At 40.8% G+C, this 21,448-nt stretch overlaps 1 protein-coding gene across 2 annotated transcripts in view; it reads right to left on the reverse strand.

Moving 5' to 3' along the window:
- Positions 1-1,971: 1,971 nt before the first annotated feature.
- CHSY1 (chondroitin sulfate synthase 1) overlaps positions 1,972-21,448 on the reverse strand; it is a 74,925-nt gene continuing 55,448 nt past the window's right edge. For both annotated transcript variants that reach the window (XM_012533710.3, XM_033431420.2), the window contains exon 3: positions 1,972-4,982. In XM_012533710.3, coding sequence (XP_012389164.1) covers positions 3,390-4,982 — 1,593 coding nt within the window. In that variant the 3' untranslated portion in view covers positions 1,972-3,389. The remainder of the gene's footprint in view (positions 4,983-21,448) is intronic.

Consider the following 21,448-nt stretch of genomic DNA (forward strand, 5'->3'; position numbering starts at 1 on the left):
CAGGGCTCCCACACATGCAACCACAATGCCTAGGAAGCCCACCCAGCCTGCTCTCAGAACCCAAGTCCGTAAGTCCGTCCTGTGGCAACAAAGGCTGGCACAGATCCATGTGCCCAAGCAAGCATGTACCCCCTCATCTGTGTAAATGAATTTTTAAAATGCTACTGATGCTAGCCTATATACAATTCATCCCACCCTCCACACCAGAACCCCACAAACCTGGTGGTTCTTTGCGGGAAGGGCCTGAGGGCTGGATGGTTGGAGGAGGGAGAGGCCATTCACACCTTTGTGTATTGTGATTCCCACCCCCCTTCACCACCTTCACATATTATCCTTAATTTTTAATTATTAACAGGAGTTATCTGGCTTGGGGGTTATGGGCCATTTCATTTTCTTAATACTTTTCTGTAAAGTAATGAAAGCTAAGAGAAAGTCTAAAGTAACAAACGAAGCAAAGAGGTCTAACTAGAAAGTGTTCCAAGTTTAAGGGAAGAAGGAATCATCTTAGGTCAGGAGCGTGGGGCCCACAGGGTCACAGGCCATGGAGTTCCAGGTGGGAGCAGTGGGCAGGCAGGACGGAGGGCATTCTGCTGGGAGGAGTGCACGGCGGGGAATGGAGCACTGATGGAGGGGCTGGGGTAGCGTGGGGCACTGCTGGCCGTTCCAGACACGAGGGCCCAGCATGCTGGATCACCACCTAGAAAAGAGACTCAGGCCTGCAGTCCAATGAGACTGTCCACTTGCGTCACATCCACACTGGAAGGGTCTGAAATGACACCAGAGTGGACCATGGGGGAGTTTCAACGGGCTCCTGGAAGATGAGTCCAGGTGGCCAGTGGAGTAAGGTGGTGAGAGAGCTCCAGACAGAGGGAAAGCACAGGCAGGAGAGAGACTGATGTCCTCACAAACGAAGAGCCCAGTTCGGCTGGTAGCAGTACCCTGAAGGGTGTCCTACAGAATCCACTCTCTGGGCAGTGGAGGAGGGCACCAGAGCTGCTGATTTGGAGGGGTGCTTTAGGAAGAGGGAGTGGCCAGGTGGAGAATGAGCCCACAGGCCAGTGGGCACAGAATCCAGGCACGGCACTACGAGGGAAGAGGACCAGAGTGAAGGGGTCCAACGGCATTTCTGGAGATGGAGTCTTGATGAAGGGAGGTCAGCACCTCCATCGACATTAACGGTGATGTCAGGGAAAAGGAACAGACGTGGGCAAGAGTGGGATTAGGGAAGGAAACAGCCAGTGTTAACAAAGTGTCACCAGGACATCTGATGGACATTGAAGCTCAATAAAGTAATTGCTCACACCCTGTCCTACAGTTCCTTATTATGGTAAAGAGAGACAATTTAAGTGACTTTGTCATCAAGATGTATATTATGTTCTTCCTTACTGAGGAATAAATATGTCTTTGCTTTTTTCCAAGGAAAAACTAAACACTCCCACAAAGCAAATGGCAATTAGGATGAATGACAGCAATTCGTACTGTGAGCACAGTGTCATTATACTGGATCTTCACTGTCATTACATGGTAAATACCTGTCCTGGGAGTGTAATTTGCATCCACAAAGCTTGCTACCTTGGCATCAAAGATCTTACTTTTTTGATTCTTGGATTATATGCCAACTGCAGGTAATTTATCCTGTAGCTAGATCCATCCTAAAACCCTGAGCACATTCGTGCACACAGGATCACGTGGGCACTTGTTAAAATGCAGATTTTAACTGTCCTGGCAGGTGCACTAAGGAGGCCTGGAAGGTACATTTGTACCAAGAAGCCAGATGGGGCTTGGACCTGGTTTGAAGAACTTTGTTCTATAAAACACAAGATTCAGCAAGTTCTTTAAGAGGAACAAACAAAAGGTGACAAGTACATTCTAAGGAAAAAATAAAGGAAGAGGCACTTGAAAGTTTCATTTCATTCCTGAACTGCAGTGCATACAAATATTCCCCTCAAATAACTTGAAAAACCTTATGAATCAGTGTTTAAGTTTTTTACTCTCCAAATGTAATACAATTCTTCAGCTAAAACAAGAGTAATGAGACAAAATGGTTCTGAAAAGTACAATAGAAAAATATTGTCCACTGGTTTATTTTTCCAAATGAGCAATAGGCTATTTACAAATAAGCAGATCTCCAATGATGTATATTAAAATGGCAAATCTATTACTGTTTGAAATCTAAATGAAAAAAAAATTTAAGGCACATTTGTTCTGTGAATTTAAAACAAACTTTCTGGTTTAATGACAGATTCATTTCACTTTTGTCCCCAAAACACGTGAGCACCAAGATTATGAAAGAACACTTAATATTTAGTAAAACAGTAAGGAATGTAAAAATTAAGGAGGGGGAGAAGAGTTTTCAAAAGGAAATCTTTGGAGATCAGTTTACTGCAAATGAAATATACTAAACATTCCTAATACACATAAATACTAATAACTAACAGGTACTTGGGAAATGGCAGAGTTCTAAACGATGGATATTAAATAAATTAAAGGTATTTCAGATATAAAGGATAAAACAAAACAGTAATTAAAGAATGAGACACCCATCTCCATCAACATAACACGGACAGGATGAAGTGATCAAAATCTGATACATTTCCCCCCAATGCTTTCATTAGGGTTGGGTCTTTTTTTTTGTCTTTGTTTTAGCTTGCATACATTAGATTTATGACAATAATTCTTATTTGCCATTCTAAATATTAATATTTTACCCTTTAAAAAGAAGGGTCTGGAGAAGAGAAAATGCCAGACCCTTCTTGAAATGTAATGCCAGGTCCATTAGGCCACACTAATTACAACAAGAACAGCCATCTATCTTTTACTGTGCTTTCCCTTCTCCCTTTGCTTTGAAAAACCTTCAAAAATGAGACAAGATTGGGGGAAACAATCACCTTTGGAAAGCTTTCTTGAAGATGATGATACAGCTACTATCACATTTCTTTATTTGACAACTGCAACATAAAATGGCTTAAAAAAATTGCTGTAAAAAAAGACAAAAGGTAGAATCTGTGCAAAGTTAACAGTTACAACAAAACGTTTACCAGAGTTACAGTGTTTTGTTACAATAATACTTTGCAGGAACGTTCATGTTTTCTGCCATAGGACTATAGCAAAGAGGTCTGAAAAAGAAATATTAAAAAAAAAGTTTTGTTCATCAGGTACATTTCAAGTCATAATTAAGCAGGTCTGCTACATAATGTTCAGCAAGAAAATGTGTTCAAAAGGCAAACATGATCACATTTTTGTTCAAAAAACTCAATCTTCAAGGAGTCCTCTGTAAGAAAATCATGTGTAAAATATATCCTTGTATGGACTTCAAAAACTGATCATACAAAAAAATTTTGAAAAATAAATTAGGTAATTAAAAATGTCTTTTCCAGCAAAGCTGGACATTAGGCTGTCCTCACTGAGCCATTATTATTGCTGCTTTTACTGTAATTTGGGTCATTTTTTTCTAGCCACATTTCAGCCAACTGCTGTGTGGACCCATATGTTGATGCTTTGGACCCCAAGCACATTTTGTACTGTTTGGGATCAAGGTTGGGATCACAAAAGACAGGATGGTGGACGTGGACTACTCCTACTTCTTGGCTCCTAAATGTCTTCAAACCTGCCTGGACAACCTTGTTGAAAAGGTCGACATCCTCGAGCCCCCAGCCTTGGATAGAAACATCAAAGCCACCTACTTGGACGAGATCTCCCTTATAAATACAAGTAATGCCAAACCCATAGTTTCTCCAGAAGCCAGTTTTTTGAGTAAAGGCAAAATGGTTGTCACTGGGAACCTTCCCACTATAAACAATCTTAGGATCGTACTGGCTAAAGATGATTGGAAAATATATTTGTTGGCCCAGAACTGTATTTGCTCGACATCGCTGAAGAAATTCTGTAGTAAATACAAGGTCAACGTCACAGAAGAAGAGCAAAGATTCATTATTAAATTGGGAAGATCCCACTTCTAGGGCCAGAGCTCTTGAAAATTCTCCAGACACAGGCAAAATCTGCATGTCGGCTTTCGGGTACTTAATGCGGTAATCTCTCATGAGTTCAACTTGCTTGGCCTTGTCGGGGTTGGAGTCAGAATTAAAGAGTAGAACAACGAGCCTGACATTCTGATTCGGAATGAGACATGTCTTCTCAAAGTTCCCCATGAATCTCACAAACATGTCAAAACGTCCAGACAAAGGAATCAATATATTGATCTTTTTCTCTTTGGGTTCTTTGTGCTCATCCTTGGACCCAGGGAGCTGAAAGGGAACAAGCTTCTTCAGGGAATTCGAGAGAAAGGACAAGGATCCGGATTCTTGATTGATTCTGTTGGCCAGTTCCTTTGCATCCAGCTCCTCGTGTTCCACAAACTGGATCTTGCTGAAGGTCTGCTGTAAGTACGCATGCCTCCGCACAGGCACCGTCATTTTCTTTCCTTTGTGTTTTTTGTACAGAAGCAGCAGGTCCAGAATGTACTCGGCCCCGTACATGGGATTCACTCGGCGATAGCCGTACTGTATCTCCTTAAAATCAATAACGCGCCCTCTGGTCTTGGCGTTGGCATTGATCATCTCCATGACCTGCATGACAATGTCATCCAAGGCCTCCCTCTGCGCGGAGTCCATCCCTCTTCGAGGGGGTTGGCTGTCAGCAGCCGAATACAAATATTTCCCAGTCAGAAACTCCCACTCCAGAATCTCCTCTCGCTGGCGGGGCTGAAACCTCATGAAGGAAGGAGGAATTCCCAGCTGGAGGTCTTCTTTATGAATCTCGGTGTTGCTATATTTGCTCATCAGGACAATCTCTCGGTGCAGCTGGATGGTGCGGTGTCGAAGCTCAGCAATCTTGCGGCTGAGCATGTAGCTGTGGAGCCTGTACTGGTAGGGTGGGTTTTTGTTAGGGTGCAGTGTGATGGCTCGGTGAATTTTACTGTTATGGAGATCTCTAATGTACCCCTTCTTGTTCTGTTCATAATTCTCATAAAAAAGCTGCTGCATCTGTTAAGAAACAAAAAAAAAGATTGCTATTAGTATTACATGACTGAGTGTCCCTCTATTCTTATATTTCCTTATAGACCTGCATACTCTAAAAAAAAAAAATCTAAATATTAGAAATCTTTCTAAATGAGTCAGAGCATATCTAAGATCCCAGGTAAAGCCCGATCTACAGCAGTCCAATGAGAGCAGAAGAATTATAAACCACTTAAAGAAACAAGACTTCATCAATAACCAGAGTTAGCCAATACAATTCTGTAGGCAAACAGAATTATGAAAAGGTTTTCCCATGAAGTAAAAGTGTAATCCTGAGCTCACAGCACACCAACTCAACATACCTGGAAGAGAATGCCACTGCTGGTCCCCACCAAGCCCGTGAAGGGGACCTAGGAGCCAAGGTCCCCTCCCTGAAGACTGGCACCCAAAAGGAGCTGCCATCTGAACAGGAATAAACTGCATCGGTGGAGTGAAAAGGAGAACTCCAGGAGGATGACCCGAGCGCAGGATTAATGCTGCTTCCAGGGAGCTGAGCAGAAGGAAAGCCATCCAGCCACATGCAGGAAGAGGCCTGCAACTGGGAAGGGCATGCTGTAGGTAAAACCAAGGGTCTGCGAGGTTACTGGGAGCACACTTGGAGAATCCTTTAAACATCTCTGTGTTCCTGTGCAGGCAGGAAAGGGCCTGCTTGCTAAGCACCACGTCTCGAGCACCAGCAGAGCCAGCACATGGGGGCTCAGAGTGTGGAGTTGAAGGACAGGAAAGGCAAGGGGACTCATTATCCCACCCCACTCTCCCTCTGTTCTAGGACACTGACTGGGAGAAACAAAAGTTTGAGATCCATCAGCCAAAACTGGGTCTGTTCCCTCAAGCTAGATAGGGAATATACTTAATTCTCCAGTACATTCAAGCAACAGGATGGTGAGCTCTACAAAGCCTTCTAGAGTAAAGAACAAAAATTTCCAAAAAATTTTAGTAAAAATAACACTTGTGGGACTTCCCTGGCAGTCCAGTGGTTGGGACTTTGCCTTCCAATGCAGGGGGCGCAGGTTTGATCCCTGGTAGGGGAGCTGGGATCCCACATGCCTAGCTGCCAAAAACCCAAAACATAAAACAGAAGCAATATTGTAACAAACTCAATAAAGACTTTAAAAATGGTCCATGTCAAAAAAAATCTCAAAAAACAAAAACATTTGTGGTCGGTATCTGATAAACTAGTCCTATTTTATTTGTGGCTCAACTTTGTTTTTCTTGATCATATTATTAAATACTAACTCTTGATAAGGGTGCATGGATTTGGATCAAGTAGGCCTTTGGACAGTCGTATTTTTGATTTTTTTTCCTTGAGCCACTAAAGTTATAATAATAGAAAAATACAGATTAGCATTTTTACACCCCATTTTCTTCTTCTATACAATTACTACAAGCTACCAATAAATGAAGCCAATAAGAGCAAAAAGAAGGGAAAGGCTTCTGAAGAATGGCTTAAAAGAAAAAAAAAGAGCACACAAGTAACGCTGCCGGTGCTGAGCAGGGGCTGCACACGCACCCACTCACTCACTCAATTCCCTGGAGCCATGAGTCTGCTGAACGCTGACCACCTGTGTCTTGTCCTCAGCGGAGCAACTAGCCTGGAACTGCAACACCTCCTCGCAAGTGCCCTTACCATTTCTGACTTTGCTTTCCAACATCATCTACAATCAACAAACGAGGTATGTGCATACACGGAATTACCCGCTGAAATGATTTCCAAACGTTACATTACTTAGATAAGACAGTCAAGTAAAAAAAAAAAGGAAAGAAAAAAAAGAAAAGGAAAGGAAAGGAAGCAGAGTGTCTCTCACCTCTGAGAGAGAGCACCACCTTTCTCAAGTGTGCAGCGGGCACCCCCACAAGCGTGCAAGTGTCCACTCACTGTTTCTCTCAGCACAAGCAGCACTTAGCTACTCAAATTCTTGACTTAATACATGGACCAAAATAAAGCAGTTTGGGATTTGCTGAAAGAGGGCTTGAAGAAACTGATGTCCGAACTCCTCCAACCCTGGATAGACAGGCCACAGAATGATGACCAAGAAAAATGACAAGGTAATCAAATCATAAGGACCATAAGAATTTATCTTTCTTTTAATTTCACTCCTCAGATGGGTCACAACAAAAGAGGTTTAATGAAAATCCTGTCGAAAGTGTTTTCACTGTTCATTTTCTAGCTGGGCTGATTCCTGGGTACAAACTGCATGGCTGCAAGGTGACAAGTGAGTGTCATCTGAGGATTCAAAACCATGAAGAAACACTGAGGAAAATTCTTTGCAGGTGCTAAAACAAATGCTGTCGTTTCCTTCCTCTGACCCTCACCCCTGTATGCCCCAACAACTTGAGGCCATTTTTCCAGTTTTAACAAAGTTAGCCTTTACAACATGCATCAAATAGCTGGGCAAGCCACCTGACTCCATGACTCCACCTGAGGACACCACTGTGTGAGGAGAGGCACTCAAAGGTTGGCAACATGCCCACCACAGCAAAGAACTCAGCAACAACCCAATGCTCCATGGTCGGGGACTACTACAGTCACTACCGTAAGCTATATGGTGGAAGGCTTCCTAACAATTTTGGCAGAGATTTTAAATATTTGTTATAATTACATATTACTTCCATTTTATCTGCTTATAATTTCAAAATTTTTAACAATGAGCATGAAGAACCACGTCTTTTTTTGAAAGGTCCCTTTATGTTTCCAAGAATGCAGGCACACTGAGCCATCAGTCTGGCCTTATAAGCTGCTTTCCAAAACTAAGAATACTCTGAAGCAGGTGGTGCTCCTTCCTCTCCCCGTGCTGCCAATCCCATCTCCCCGGGTATTTCAGACCCTGCTCTGCTCCTGCCCTGCTGGGTGATGTCTCAGTCTCCCAATGGGTCTTCTTGCAGAACTGTTCCTTCCTCAATTCTGCATGGTAGCAAAACCAATCTTCTTAAGAATATGAGTGGTAGAACCCACATGATTCTCTCTTCCCAAATACTCTTAAAAGAGAATAAAGAATGCAAAAGGAATAAACCCATAAGGACCAAGAGAATGGGGTAGGAGACACAGACACAGTAGAGAAGAGATGTCCCAAAATTCTAAGAAAATGGAGAGTGAAGGAAGATGAAACCCAACAGACTGCTCTGAAGAGTAAGCCAATTTATTTAATCCTGAGAACCCTGCGGAAAGATACCAGTGTTGCAAGGCGGGTGGAGGCGGGGGCTGAACACAGGGAGATTGGAGGAACTGGATATATGGAGCAGTGAGAGCCCCACAGTTCCTCCCCACATACCACCATAGCGGGTGGTGGGAGATGCCCAGCAACTTCAAAAACACGCTCCCAGTTATTCCGGCATTTAGATGATGGGTCTGTTGCCAGAATTCATGCAGGGTTGCATATCAATTGTTGCAACTAAACTAGGACTGGTGAGTAGTAAATATTGGCGGTTTCTTGACACATTCATCTTTTTAAAAAAATAATTAATTAATTTGGGGCTGTGTTGAGTCTTCACTGCTGCGTGTGGGGCCTCTCTAGCTGCGGCGAGCGGGGGCCGCTCCTTGCTGCGGTGCGCAGGCTTCCCATTGCGGTGGCTTCTCCCGTTGCAAAGCACAGGCTCTAGGCGCACGGGCTTCAGCAGTTGCAGCATGCAGGCTCAGTAGTTGTGGCTCACAGGCTCCAGAGCACAGGCTCAGTAGTTGTGGCATGCAGGCTCACTTGCTCTGCAGCATGTGGGATCTTCCCGGACCAGGGCTAGAACCCATGTCCCCTGCATTGGCAGGCAGATTCTTAACCACTGTGCCACCAAGGAAGCCCTAACACATTCATCATTTACAGTAGTTATTCCTGAATGTCACTGTCTATAGGTTATTTTCCCTTACTCCTCTGGGTTTACTTCATTGATAAGCACATAAGCCTGAAGTTCAATCTGTCCGCAAATGAAATCTAACACCTAGAGAGGGATGCGTTCAAGGCTGACAGTAGAGGGGAAATGAAAGTCTAAACAGTAGGACCCCCCAGTCCTCTTCTCCCAAATGGCTCTCAGAACACTGGTCCCCCACTTCTCATTCCAAGTAGGAGGCTGGAAGCATCTTTTCTGTATCAACTAAATAGCCCCATAGATATCTACAGTCCTCCAACAAAAAACATCACCCAAAAGTTGATCACTACAGCAAGGATACTAGTTTAAAAAAATCTTGCCTATAGAGCTTCTAGTTAGTTTTTCAATGCTTCAGCCTCAAATGACAATTGACAGCCAAGGACCATCAGGCAGTTGAACGAGGGTTCCAATGGGAAAGATGGAGACAAAACAAGGAAACAAAAAGCTTGGTGGAAATAGAAACAATGCAGTGACTAGAAGAAAAACTCAACAACAAAAAAACCAAAAATTATAAGGTATTCAAAGAGAAGCTACTGTATCTGCACAACAAAAATGGAATACTATAAAAAAGATAATCAGAAAACAAAAAAGCTCTTGAAATTAAACATAAAATAGCAAAACAAAAAGAGTAGAGATTGAAGATAAAGTTGAAGAATATTCCAGAAAATAGAAAAACAAAACAAAAAAAAACAGGAGAGAAAAGTATTCACTCTAGAAAGAGAAAGCACATGGGGAAGAAAACACAAAACATGGGTCCAAAATTACTCAGGTGCCTGGATTGAACCCTAAGTGCCCAGAACAAAGAGTACAAATTGGGAACACTACAGATAAAACTATTAAAAACTTGCAAAGAGGAGAAAAAAGGCCATATACAAATAATTCAGAAACTGGAGTGGCACTAAACACAGACAAAACTAAAGAACAATACCTTCAAAAGTGGGAGGAGTGAAAATTATTCTCCACATAGAATTCTCTTCCCAACCAAACTATCCATCAAGTAAAAGGGGAGAACAAACAGCTTCAGATATTGAAGGACTCAAATTCTACCTTGCATTCATTCTTTCCCAGGAAGCTATTAGAGGATGTGCCCATCTAGAATGAGGGGTTAAATCTGGAAAGATGACATAGGATCCCAGAAACAAGGAGTACAACACAGAAGGAAGAAAAGAGAGACCCAGAATGACAGTGCAAGGAAATCCTACAAGAACAGTACTATGGACTGCATGTTTGTGTCTCCCCAAATTCATGTGTTGAAACTCTAATCCCCAATGTGGCACTATTAGGAGGTGGGGCCTTTGGGAGGTGACTGAGTTTAGATAAGGCCGTGAGTGTGGGGCCCCCATGATGAGATCGGGGCCCTTATAAGGGGATGAAGCACCAGAGCACTGTCTCCCCACTATGAAGACACAGCAGGAAAGCAACCATCTGTAAACCAGGCAGAGCCCTACCCGAACCCAACCATGCTGACACTTTGATCTTGGACTTCCAGCCTCCTGAGTGTTTAAGCCACTCAGTCTACAGTATTTTTGTTCTAGCAGCTGGAACAGACTACGACAAAGAGCTTTGCAGCAGGGAACCAGTGCACACGGTAAAAGGCACAGATGTTCACTGCTTGCATCTCCAGAATCCAGATCAGTGCCTGACACGCTGCAAGATACTCAACAGAGAGCTGATGAATTAATGATTAACAGCAGTCTTAATGCATACGAAGTATCAAGAAACTGGAAGATCTCAGTGCAGAAGAACACAGCTGATGTGGATAGACACAATACAATATACTTGTGTTCCTGTGACCAGGATACATGTTAAAATGTAAAAATCAGCAGCACATTTTGAAAAAGAATACACACCCTTCCACCAAAGGATATAGCTGTCATTTGTTTTTTACTCCCCAGAACACCAGTATATAAGTGTACATTTTATTCTTAGCTATCAAAACCCTGCACAAGGGGAGCGAGGTCCATCGGGAGTCCTCTATGAAAGCAGGTCTTCCGTGCATGACTGATTATTTCTTACAGACTCGATAGGACAACATGTCCCCAAACATTTTCAGGAAAACATTTCTCAAAACAATTTAGAAGCTGTCTGTGGTCATTACTTTCATAGTGACTGAAGTCTAGGTAAGCTTTATCTGAAATACAGAGTGTGTGTGCTAAAGGCATAAATACAGAGAAGAGAAAAATATTGACTGGCAGGCTTCTGAAAGGCTTAAAATCCCCTGGAACCACTGTAGACTGAAAATTTTAAGCTACAGTAAAGTTGTTGTAGGAACCTTCTGGCTGAAGTCTGGCTGAAAGGAATGTTGTGTTACATTCTTTTTCTCTTTTTATGAAGAAGAAATCTGTTGCAAGACAAAAGTGTGTGTGCGTGTGTGTGCAGCATGTGTGTGTGTTTGGGGGAGGCAGCACTTATTTTATTAAAAATAAGGTCAACTCTATGCCCAGATTAGCTGGTGCCGCCCCATGTCACCCCAAAAGATTTAGTCTACTAATATTGCTATAAAATAAATGTTTTAGACAAAGAAGCCACTCACTTGGCAGACTAGATGGAGTACATACCTGCAATGATCTTTAGAAAATCTAAATAAATGCCAGTGAAATAGCTCCCTTTCTAAAAGGACAAATAAGGGTATAAGTACTTCACAGATGATTAGATAGAATGTAACAGGTGAGGACATGCACTTCCACATAAGGATATTAATGGTAATACTCAGACCCTGCCCGAATCGGCTTCCAGTGGCACCTTTTGGTCCTTTAGCACATTTAGCAATCTCCCTCAACTTCTATACAAAGTCTTATTACAAATGACTTTGGTGTAGAGGTAAGGAACCATTTTCGTTTCACCCTCAATGTGGTGCAACAGGAGAGGAAGAGGAAAAATTCAGATTTCAGGGAAACTTTTTTGGAGAAGAGAAATACATGTCACAAATCAACTTCAAAATTAAGAACAGGAATATAAAGTATAATTCAAAGTAAAAATTTCAATGAGATATTAAGGCTAAGTTAAGGAAGAACGATCCAGAAATCATCTGTGATCCTGAAAAGGAGCCGGGCGGCTGGAGGGAAGTACTGGAGAAGCAACCCAGTGCTTAGACTCTGCCCTCTCCCAACCCCACCTGACCAGACCTCCAGGGCCAGCCCCCGGCTGAGTGCACAGCGCCCCACCTACTGTCATCTACCCCCTTAGCACTTTTATCCCAGGTCACACTATCCACAGTTCACATGAAGCCATCTTAGTACTCTCGGGTCTCATTTTTGCCTTTGTAGTATTTCTGGCATTTGCATTTGATTTTGGAATCCCTGGCAAAGTTCTCAAGTTATCTTTGTTTTCACCTTGACTAGTTTCTCTGCTGTTATTTGGGTTTTTCCTACCTTTTGTTTTTCTTTGAAGGTGCCTGGTTGCATTTAAGAAGGCATGCTGTGGGTGGGATGAAATTGAACCACTTCGTTCTTAGGCACTTGAATGAGAAATAGTTGGATCGTTAAGCTGAACATCTATACCTTCTATCCATTGTCCCTCTTTCCCTCATGTTATAGCTAATTCCACTGCTTACTACAATATTCCCCATTAAGCAGTCTCTAAGAGGAATAATCATATGACTAAGGGAAGTGGTTAGCAATTTTCTAGTAACAGAAATGAAACTATTATTTATCTGGAAGAAAGTTTAGAATATAACAATTTAAAGAATAAAGGTTAAGAAATAAGGCTACATAGAGACATTTACTGCTTTTATACTACCAATAAGTTGTAAGACTTGGACAAGTCATTTGAATTTGTTGGGTTTCAAGTTTTCTCATTTATAAAATGACGGTATAGAGGTTCCTTCAAGGTGAAGAATTCTAAGATCTTATGTGCTAATTTTAGAACCAGTCTCATATAATTCTAAAGTCATGTCCTGATGTTCTTCAACCCATCCATCCTGATATGGTTGAAGGTGTAACATCAGAATGTTACAGGATTCTAGGTTCACCGAATCAAACTGTATTAAACGGTTAAAAACACATCCTAATGAACTGTTTCCATCCCATAAAAACAAACCTCCAATTCTGTTACAAATGAAAATAGTTAAGAATATGAGATTCATAACAGTTCATTTTAGTAACTCTAGGGTTAACAAATATGTAATTTTTTGGTAATAAAGAACATGTATTTTGAATAGTACCAAATTTAGAACAAGGACTTTGTTATTAAAAAGTACTTCAATAATCTATTACTTGGCACAGTCTTTGGAAGAATATTATAAAATGGAAAGTTAAAAAGTACTGCAGAAGACAAATCAATGCACATAGGTTATTTAATAATCACAAGGAATACCTTATTTAAAACACACTAAAGAAGCCTTTTTAAGATGCATGGAATACCACTGATGGTTTAAAGTTAATTTCCAGTGTCCATAAAACAGCCCTTAATCTTTGTTCTAAAAAGTACCCTCATAGGGCTTCCCTGGTGGCGCAGTGGTTGAGAGTCCGCCTGCTGATGCAGGGGATACAGGTTCGTGCCCTGGTCCGGGAAGATCCCACATGCCACGGAGCGGCTGGGCCCGTGAGCCATGGCTGCTGAGCCTGCGCGTCCGGAGCCTGTGCTCCGTGACGGGAGAGGCCCGCGTACCGCAAAAAAAAAAAAAAAAAGTACCCCCATAATCTTGGATTCCAGCAAAGCCATCTCCCTTACTGTGAGGTGTTTCAGGACTCTGAGTCAGTCTACAGTAAATCTGAAAGGGGCTAATAAATATCAAGGTCACGCGATTCCCAGGAACTTCTAGCCAGCTGGGAATAACCATTAACTACCCATGCCTAATCTTCAGTTAACAAATACCTCTAGGGTCTTCATTAGCAAATGTCCTTCTCCTCTGCAATGAAGGCCAACATTCTCATTAAGTTAAGGCTCTTCCCATTAACTGTTTACATTAATGTCATCATAAAGTACATACTTCAGCCATATCAACAGACTATCACTGCTCCAGATGGACAGCTATTTCTAATTCTGATTTATACAGTGTTTTAATTCACTGCAGAGAATTTGTTTTCTTACCCTTTTGTTCTGAGAACTGATTCAAAGAAAATATGGGTTGTCTAAATGTCAGGAGACCATAACTGGTGGTAGTTTCAAAATAACCATATTCACAAGTTTTAAATATTTAAATTAACAATGTCATACACCTGCAGGTAGGGTTTCCAGATAATTTATTGTCTGAAGCAGGATCTTCTGAGATGAAAGAGGAAATCCGTTAATAATTAGGCCAAGATCACTGGTATAAACTGGGCCTGTCCCCAGCTCTCAAGACATATGGTTACCCTACATGTCCCTATTAGGTCTCCTCTAATTAGTTTTGTGTAGGCTTTGCCAATTTTCAACCAATTAAGTTCAAGTATTAGGTGCTTAGTATTTTTTGTTTTTTTTTTTTTTGCAGTACGCGGGCTTCTCACTGTTGTAGCCTCTCCCGTTGTGGAGCACAGGCTCCAGACGCGCAGGCTCAGCGGCCATGGCTCACGGGCCCAGCCGCTCCGCGGCATGTGGGATCTTCCCAGACCGGGGCACGAACCCGTGTCCCCTGCATCGGCAGGCGGACTCTCAACCACTGCGCCACCAAGGAAGCCCAGGTGCTTAGTATTTTAAAGACTCTATTCAAGAAAGTAACTTTTTCATGGGAATTAAGCTGGGTCTCTAATGGTAAAAAATGAGAACTATGTGTGTATGTGTGTGGGTGTGTCTTGAATGGTTACTGTCAAATTCTGAAATCCAAATACCTTTTAAAGAAGCCTGACACATTTCAAAATAGTTGAGAATTAACCTTGGCAAAGTAAACAAAAACTGTTGGTAGTAATTTAAGACTTCTACTGATACATAAGACAATATAAGTGATCAAGACCTGAAATCAATAGAGTTTGCAAGTGAACATTCCATGGTCTGAATAGTCAGCAGGGACAGTGGACAGGGGAGAGAGCCCTTATCTGCAGTCAGAACACTGTATCTAAACTTTCAGCTCAGGTCTTTACTCAGGTCTGACCTAGTGGGAGTCACTTAAAGCTTTTCAAGCATCACCTTTTTTTTCCCATAAAGCAGCAAACTTGGCAGGATTATGCAGAATGAATGTATGCAGAACTATCTTTAAATGACCAAATTCTTACGCAAATGCAGCACCAAATACTTAACTAAACATTCACATTAAAGGCACTGTACCAGGCAAGGAAAACTTCACAAGGCCACATACAAAGAAAGGATAAATGTGCGCGTACACATACACATACACACACGTGCGCGCACACGTATACGAGACAGAGCATGGCACTGGGCAGACTGACACGGGACATAAACGAAGGGCTCTCTCTAAAACTCGACTCACAGCTGGCACTTGGGTCTAGTCCCCACTGGCCTCCGCTGACACATCACTCACAAGGCTGTTCACTAACTCCAGTCAACATGTGACACACCAGCTCTCTCATTTGACCAAAAGTCTATACGATAAACTGAGTTAACTAAGCTGTGATCTAGGGGATCACCAAAAAACAAACCAAAACAAAAGTAAAACTAAAGACACACAGGGGCAACATGAGAGAAGTGCACCAGGTTGGGGAGTCAGGAGAGCAGGACATACAGAATACAGCCCAGTGAGGTCCGATTTTTAGAGAGAAGCTAGAAATCTGGCTATTTTGTGTAGAGCCTCCTAACTTTTAAGTCAGTAACCAGAGCTCTACACACCACCAGTCCTTCCCATCAAGCTTCTTAGATAGCCAAATCCACCAGAGGGCAGACAGCAGAAGCAAGAAGAACTACAATCCTGCAGCCTGTGGAATGATAACCACATTCACAGATAGATTAAATGAAAAGGCAGAGGACTATGTACCAGATGAAGGAACAAGATAAAACCCCAGAAAAACAACTAAATGAAGTGGAGATAGGCAACCTTCCAGAAAAAGAATTCAGAATAATGATAGTGAAGATGATCCAGGACCTCGGAAAAAGAATGGAGGCAAAGATCCATAAGATGCAAGAAATGTTTAACAAAGACCTAGAAGAATTAAAGAACAAACAAACAGAGATGAACAATATAATAAATGAAATGAAACTACACTAGAAGGAATCAATAGCAGAATAACTGAGGCAGAAGAACAGATAAGTGACCTGGAAGACAGAATGGTGGAATTCACTGCTGCGCTGCAGAACAGACTAAAGAAAAAAGAATGAAAAGAAATGAAGACAGTCTAAGAGACCTCTGGGACAACATTAAATGCAACAACATTCGCATTATAGGGGTGCCAGAAGGAGAAGAGAGAAAGGACCAGAGAAAATACTTGAAGAGTTTATAGTCGAAAATTTCCCTAACATGGCAAAGGAAACAGCTACCCAAGTCCAGGAAGTGCAGCGAGTCCCATACAGGATAAACCCAAGGAGAAACACGCCAAGACACATGGTAATCAAATTGGCAAAAATTAAAGACAAAGAAAAATTATTGAAAGCAGCAAGGGAAAAACGACAAATAACATACAAGGGAACTCCCATAACGTTAACAGCTGATTTCTCAGCAGAAACTCTACAAGCCAGAAGGGAGTGGCACGATATACTTAAAGTGATGAAAGGGAAGAACATACAACCAAGATTACTCTACCCGGCAAGGATCTCATTCAGATTTGATGGAGAAATCAAAAGTTTTACAGACAAGCAAAAGCTAAGAAAATTCAGCACCACCAAACCAGCTCTACTACAAATGGTAAAGGAACTTATCTAAGTGGGAAACAAAAAAGGACCTACAAAAACAAACCCAAAACAATTCAGAAAATGTTAATAGGAACACAGATATTGATAATTACCTTAAACACGAATGGATTAAATGTTCCAAACAATAGACACAGGCTTGCTGAATGGATACAAAAACAAGACCCATATATATGCTGTCTACAAGAGACCCACTCCAGACCTGGGGACACATACAGACTGAAAGTGAGGGGATGGAAAAAGATATTCCATGCAAATGGAAATCAAAAGAAACCTGGAGTAGCAATACTCATATCAGATAAAATAGACTTTAAAATGAAGAATGTTACAAGAGACAAGGAAGGACACTACATAATGATTAAGGGATCAATCCAAGAAGAAGATATAACAATTGTAAATATTTATGCACCCAACATAGGAGCACCTCAATATATAAGGCAACTGCTAACAGCTATAAAAGAGGAAACTGACAGTAACACAATAATAGTGGGGGACTTTTAACACCTCATTTACACCAATGGAAAGATCATCCAAAATCAAAATAAATAAGGAAACAGAAGCTTTAAATGACACAATAGACCAGATAGATTTCATTGATATTTGTAGGACATTCCATCCAAAAACAGCAGATTACACTTTCTTCTCAAGTGCGCAAGGAACATTCTCCAGGATAGATCACATCTTGGGTCACAAATTACCTCAGTAAATTTAAGAAAACTGAAATCATATCAAGTATCTTTTCTGACCACAGCGCTATGAGATTAGAAATGAATGACAGGGAAAACACCATAAAAAACACAAACACGTGGAGGCTAAACAATACGTCACTAAATAACCAAGAGATCACTGAAGAAATCAAAGAGGAAATCAAAACATACCTAGAGACAAATGACAATGAAAACACGACGATCCAAAACCTATGGGATGCAGCAAAAGCAGTTTTAAGAGGGAAGTTTATAGCTATACAAGCCTACCTCAAGAAACAAGAAAAATCTCAAATAATCTAACCTTACACCTGAAGTAACTAGAGAAAGAAGAACAAACAAAACCCAAAGTTAGCATAAGGAAAGAAATCATAAAGATCAGAGGAGAAATAAATGAAATAGAAACAAAGAAAACAATAGCAAAGATCAATAAAACTAAAAGTTGGTTCTTTGAGAAGATAAACAAGATTGATAAACCATTAGCCAGACTCATAAAGAAAAAGAGGGAGAGGACTCAAATCAATAAAATTAGAAATGAAAAAGAAGTTACAACAGACACCACAGAAATACAAAGCATCCTAAGAGACTACTACAGGCAACTCTATGCCAATAAAATGGACAACCTGGAAGAAATGGAAAAATTCTTAGAAAGATATAACCTTCCAAGACTGAACCAGGAAGAAACAGAAAATATGAACAGACCAATCACAAGTAACGAAATTGAAACTGTGATTAAAAATCTTCCAACAAACAAAAGTCCAGGACCAGATGGCTTCACAGGTGAATTCTACCAAACATTTAGAGAAGAGCCAACACCCATCCTTCTCAAACTCTTCCAAAAAATTGCAGAGGAAGGAACACTCCCAAACTCATTCTATGAGGCCACCATCACCCTGATACCAAAACCAGACAAAGATACTACAAAAGAAGAAAATTACAGACCAATATCACTGATGAATATAGATGCAAAAACCCGCAACAAAATACTAGCAAACAGAATCCAACAACACATTAAAAGGATCATACACCACGACCAAGTGGGATTTATCCCAGGGATGCAAGGATTCTTCAATATACGCAAATCAATCAATGTGATACACCATATTAACAAATTGAAGAATAAAAACCATATGATCATCTCAATAGATGCAGAAAAAGCTTTTGACAAAATTCAACACCCATTTATGATAAAAACTCTCCAGAAAGTGGGCATAGACGGAACCTACCTCAACATAATAAAGGCCATATACGACAAACCCACAGCAAACACCATTCTCAATGGTGAGAAACTGAAAGCATTTCCTCTAACATCAGGAACGAAACAAGGATGTCCACTCTCACCCCTATTATTCAACATAGTTTTGGAAGTCCTAGCCATGGCAATCAGAGAAGAAATAAAAGGAATACAAATTGGAAAAGAAGAAGTAAAACTGTCACTGTTTGCAGATGACATGATACTATACATAGAGAATCCTAAAAATGCCATCAGAAAACTACTAGAGCTAATCAATGAATCTGGTAAAGTTGCAGGACACAAAATTAATGCACAGAAATCTCTTGCATTTCTATACACTAATGATGAAAAATCTGAAAGAGAAACTATGGAAACACTCCCATTTACCACTGCAACAAAAAGAATAAAATACCTAGGAATAAACCTACCTAGGGAGACAAAAGACCTGTATGCAGAAAACTATAAGACACTGATGAAAGAAATTAAAGATGATACCAACAGATGGAGAGATATACCGTGTTCTTGTATTGGAAGAATCAATATTGTGAAAATGACTAGACTACCCAAAGCAATCTACAGATTCAATGCAATCCCTATCAAATTACCAATGGCATTTTTTACGGAACTAGATCAAATCATCTTAAAATTTGTATGGAGACACAAAAGACCCCGAATAGCCAAAGCAGTCTTGAAGGAAAAAAACAGAGCTGGAGGAATCAGACTCTCTGACTTCAGACTATACTACAAAGCTACAGTAATCGAGACAATATGGTACTGGCACAAAAACAGAAACATAGATCAGTGGAACAAGATTGAAAGCCCAGAGATAAACCCATGCACCTATGGTCAACTAATCTATGACAAAGGAGGCAAAGACATACAATGGAGAAAAGACAGTCTCTTCAATAAGTGGTGCTGGAAAAACTGGACAGCTACATGTAAAAGAATGAAATTAGAACACTCCTTAACACCATACACAAAAATAAACTCAAAATGGATTCGAGACCTAAGTGTAAGACCGGACACTATAAAACTCTTAGAGGAAAACATAGGAAGAACACTCTTTGACATAAATCACAGCAAGATCTTTTTTGATCCACCTCCTAGAGTAATGGAAATAAAAACAAAAATAAACAAATGGGAACTAATGAAACTTCAAAGCTTTTACACTGCAAAGGAAACCATAAACAAGACGAAAAGACCTCAGAATGGGAGAAAATATTTGCAAATGAATCAACGGACAAAGGATTAATCTCCAAAATATATAAACAGCTCATGCAGCTCAATATTAAAAAAACAAAAACCCAATCCAAAAATGGGCAGAAGACCTAAATAGACATTTATCCAAAGATATACAGATGGCCAAGAAGCACATGAAAAGCTGCTGAACATCACTAATTATTAGAGAAATGCAAATCAAAACTACAATGAGGTATCACATCACACCAGTTAGAATGGGCATCATCAGAAAATCTACAAACAACAAATGCTGGAGAGGGTGTGGAGAAAAGGGAACCCTCTTGCAATGTTGGTGGGAATGTAAATTGATACTGCCACTATGGACAACAGTATGGAGGTTCCTTAAAAAACTAAAAATAGAATTACCATATGATCCAGCAATCCCACTACTGGGCATATACCCAGAGAAAACCATAATTCAAAAAGACACATGCACCCTAATGTTCATTGCAGCACTATTTACAATAGCCAGGTCATGGAAGTAACCTAAATGCCCATCGACAGACAAATGGATAAAGAAGTTGTGGTACATATATACAACGGAATATTACTCAGCCATAAAAAGGAACGAAATTGAGTCATTTGTTGAGACGCGGATGGATCTAAAGACTGTCATACAGAGTGAAGTAAGTCAGAAAGAGAAAAACAAATATCATATATTAATGCATGTATGTGGAACCTAGAAAAACGGTACAGCAGGGCAGAAGCTGAGACACAGATGTAGAGAACAAACGTATGGACACCAAGGGGGGAAAACCGTGGTGGGGTGGGGATGGTGGTGTGCTGAATTGGGCTATTGGGATTGACAAGTATACAATGATCTGTATAAAACTGATGACTAATAAGAAACTGCAGTATATTAAAAAGAAAAAAAAGTCAGCAACCAGTTTAAACTAGAAAAAGACAGAGAGAGAAACACAAAATAAGTCTGTGGGTCAAATATGGCCTACAAGTTCATTTCCTTCTAGGATTTTAAAAAAATCTCTTCCTGATTTGTTATGGAATCTCACTCTATCTAAAGACATTTTGTATCATTTTAACTTACCATATTTATCAAGTAATATCTTACCGAAACCCCCCTAAAGATTCAAGCAGCCTTTAAATGATGAAAGCCTAATCAGCGACGGGAGTTGCTGTCACAAGACAAGGCCACCAGGAGAAGGCAGCAAGCAAACTGGGGGTGGTGGGGGTGGGGAGAAGAGCACAGCTCAACTACCCTGCACTCAAGTCTCGTAAAGCACAGCTACCACTTTAGAACCCAGTGGTGTGTATCACAGCTTTGTTTCACACATTAAAGTCAGTAGTTCAGCCAGGTACACAGCGCTGAGGAATCTACAGTGGGGCTGGGGGATAAACAGCGGGTTTGGGATGTCCAGGCTTAATGAACTCTGTGGGGTTAAGGCAACCTGTGTAAATCTGAGAAGGGATTCTCACTACACAACAATCACACAAAGCTTTGAGTTCTTGAAGTTTTCTTTCACAAAAGATCATAAGAAAACTTTTCTGGAGAGAAGAATGAGAAGGAAAGGGAGTGTTTCTGTGGGAGAGAGAAAGGCTATTAAAGCTTTAAATCCCACAGTGTCAAATTTCTAGAGAAGTGATACAAATAAACATTTTCAAAACACAGGCAACCAACAAAGGAGCAAAAAGGCAATACAATGGAGCAAACATAAGTCTTTTCAAAAAAC

Source organism: Orcinus orca, chromosome 2, assembly GCF_937001465.1.
Source record: "Orcinus orca chromosome 2, mOrcOrc1.1, whole genome shotgun sequence".
NCBI lineage: Eukaryota > Metazoa > Chordata > Mammalia > Artiodactyla > Delphinidae > Orcinus > Orcinus orca.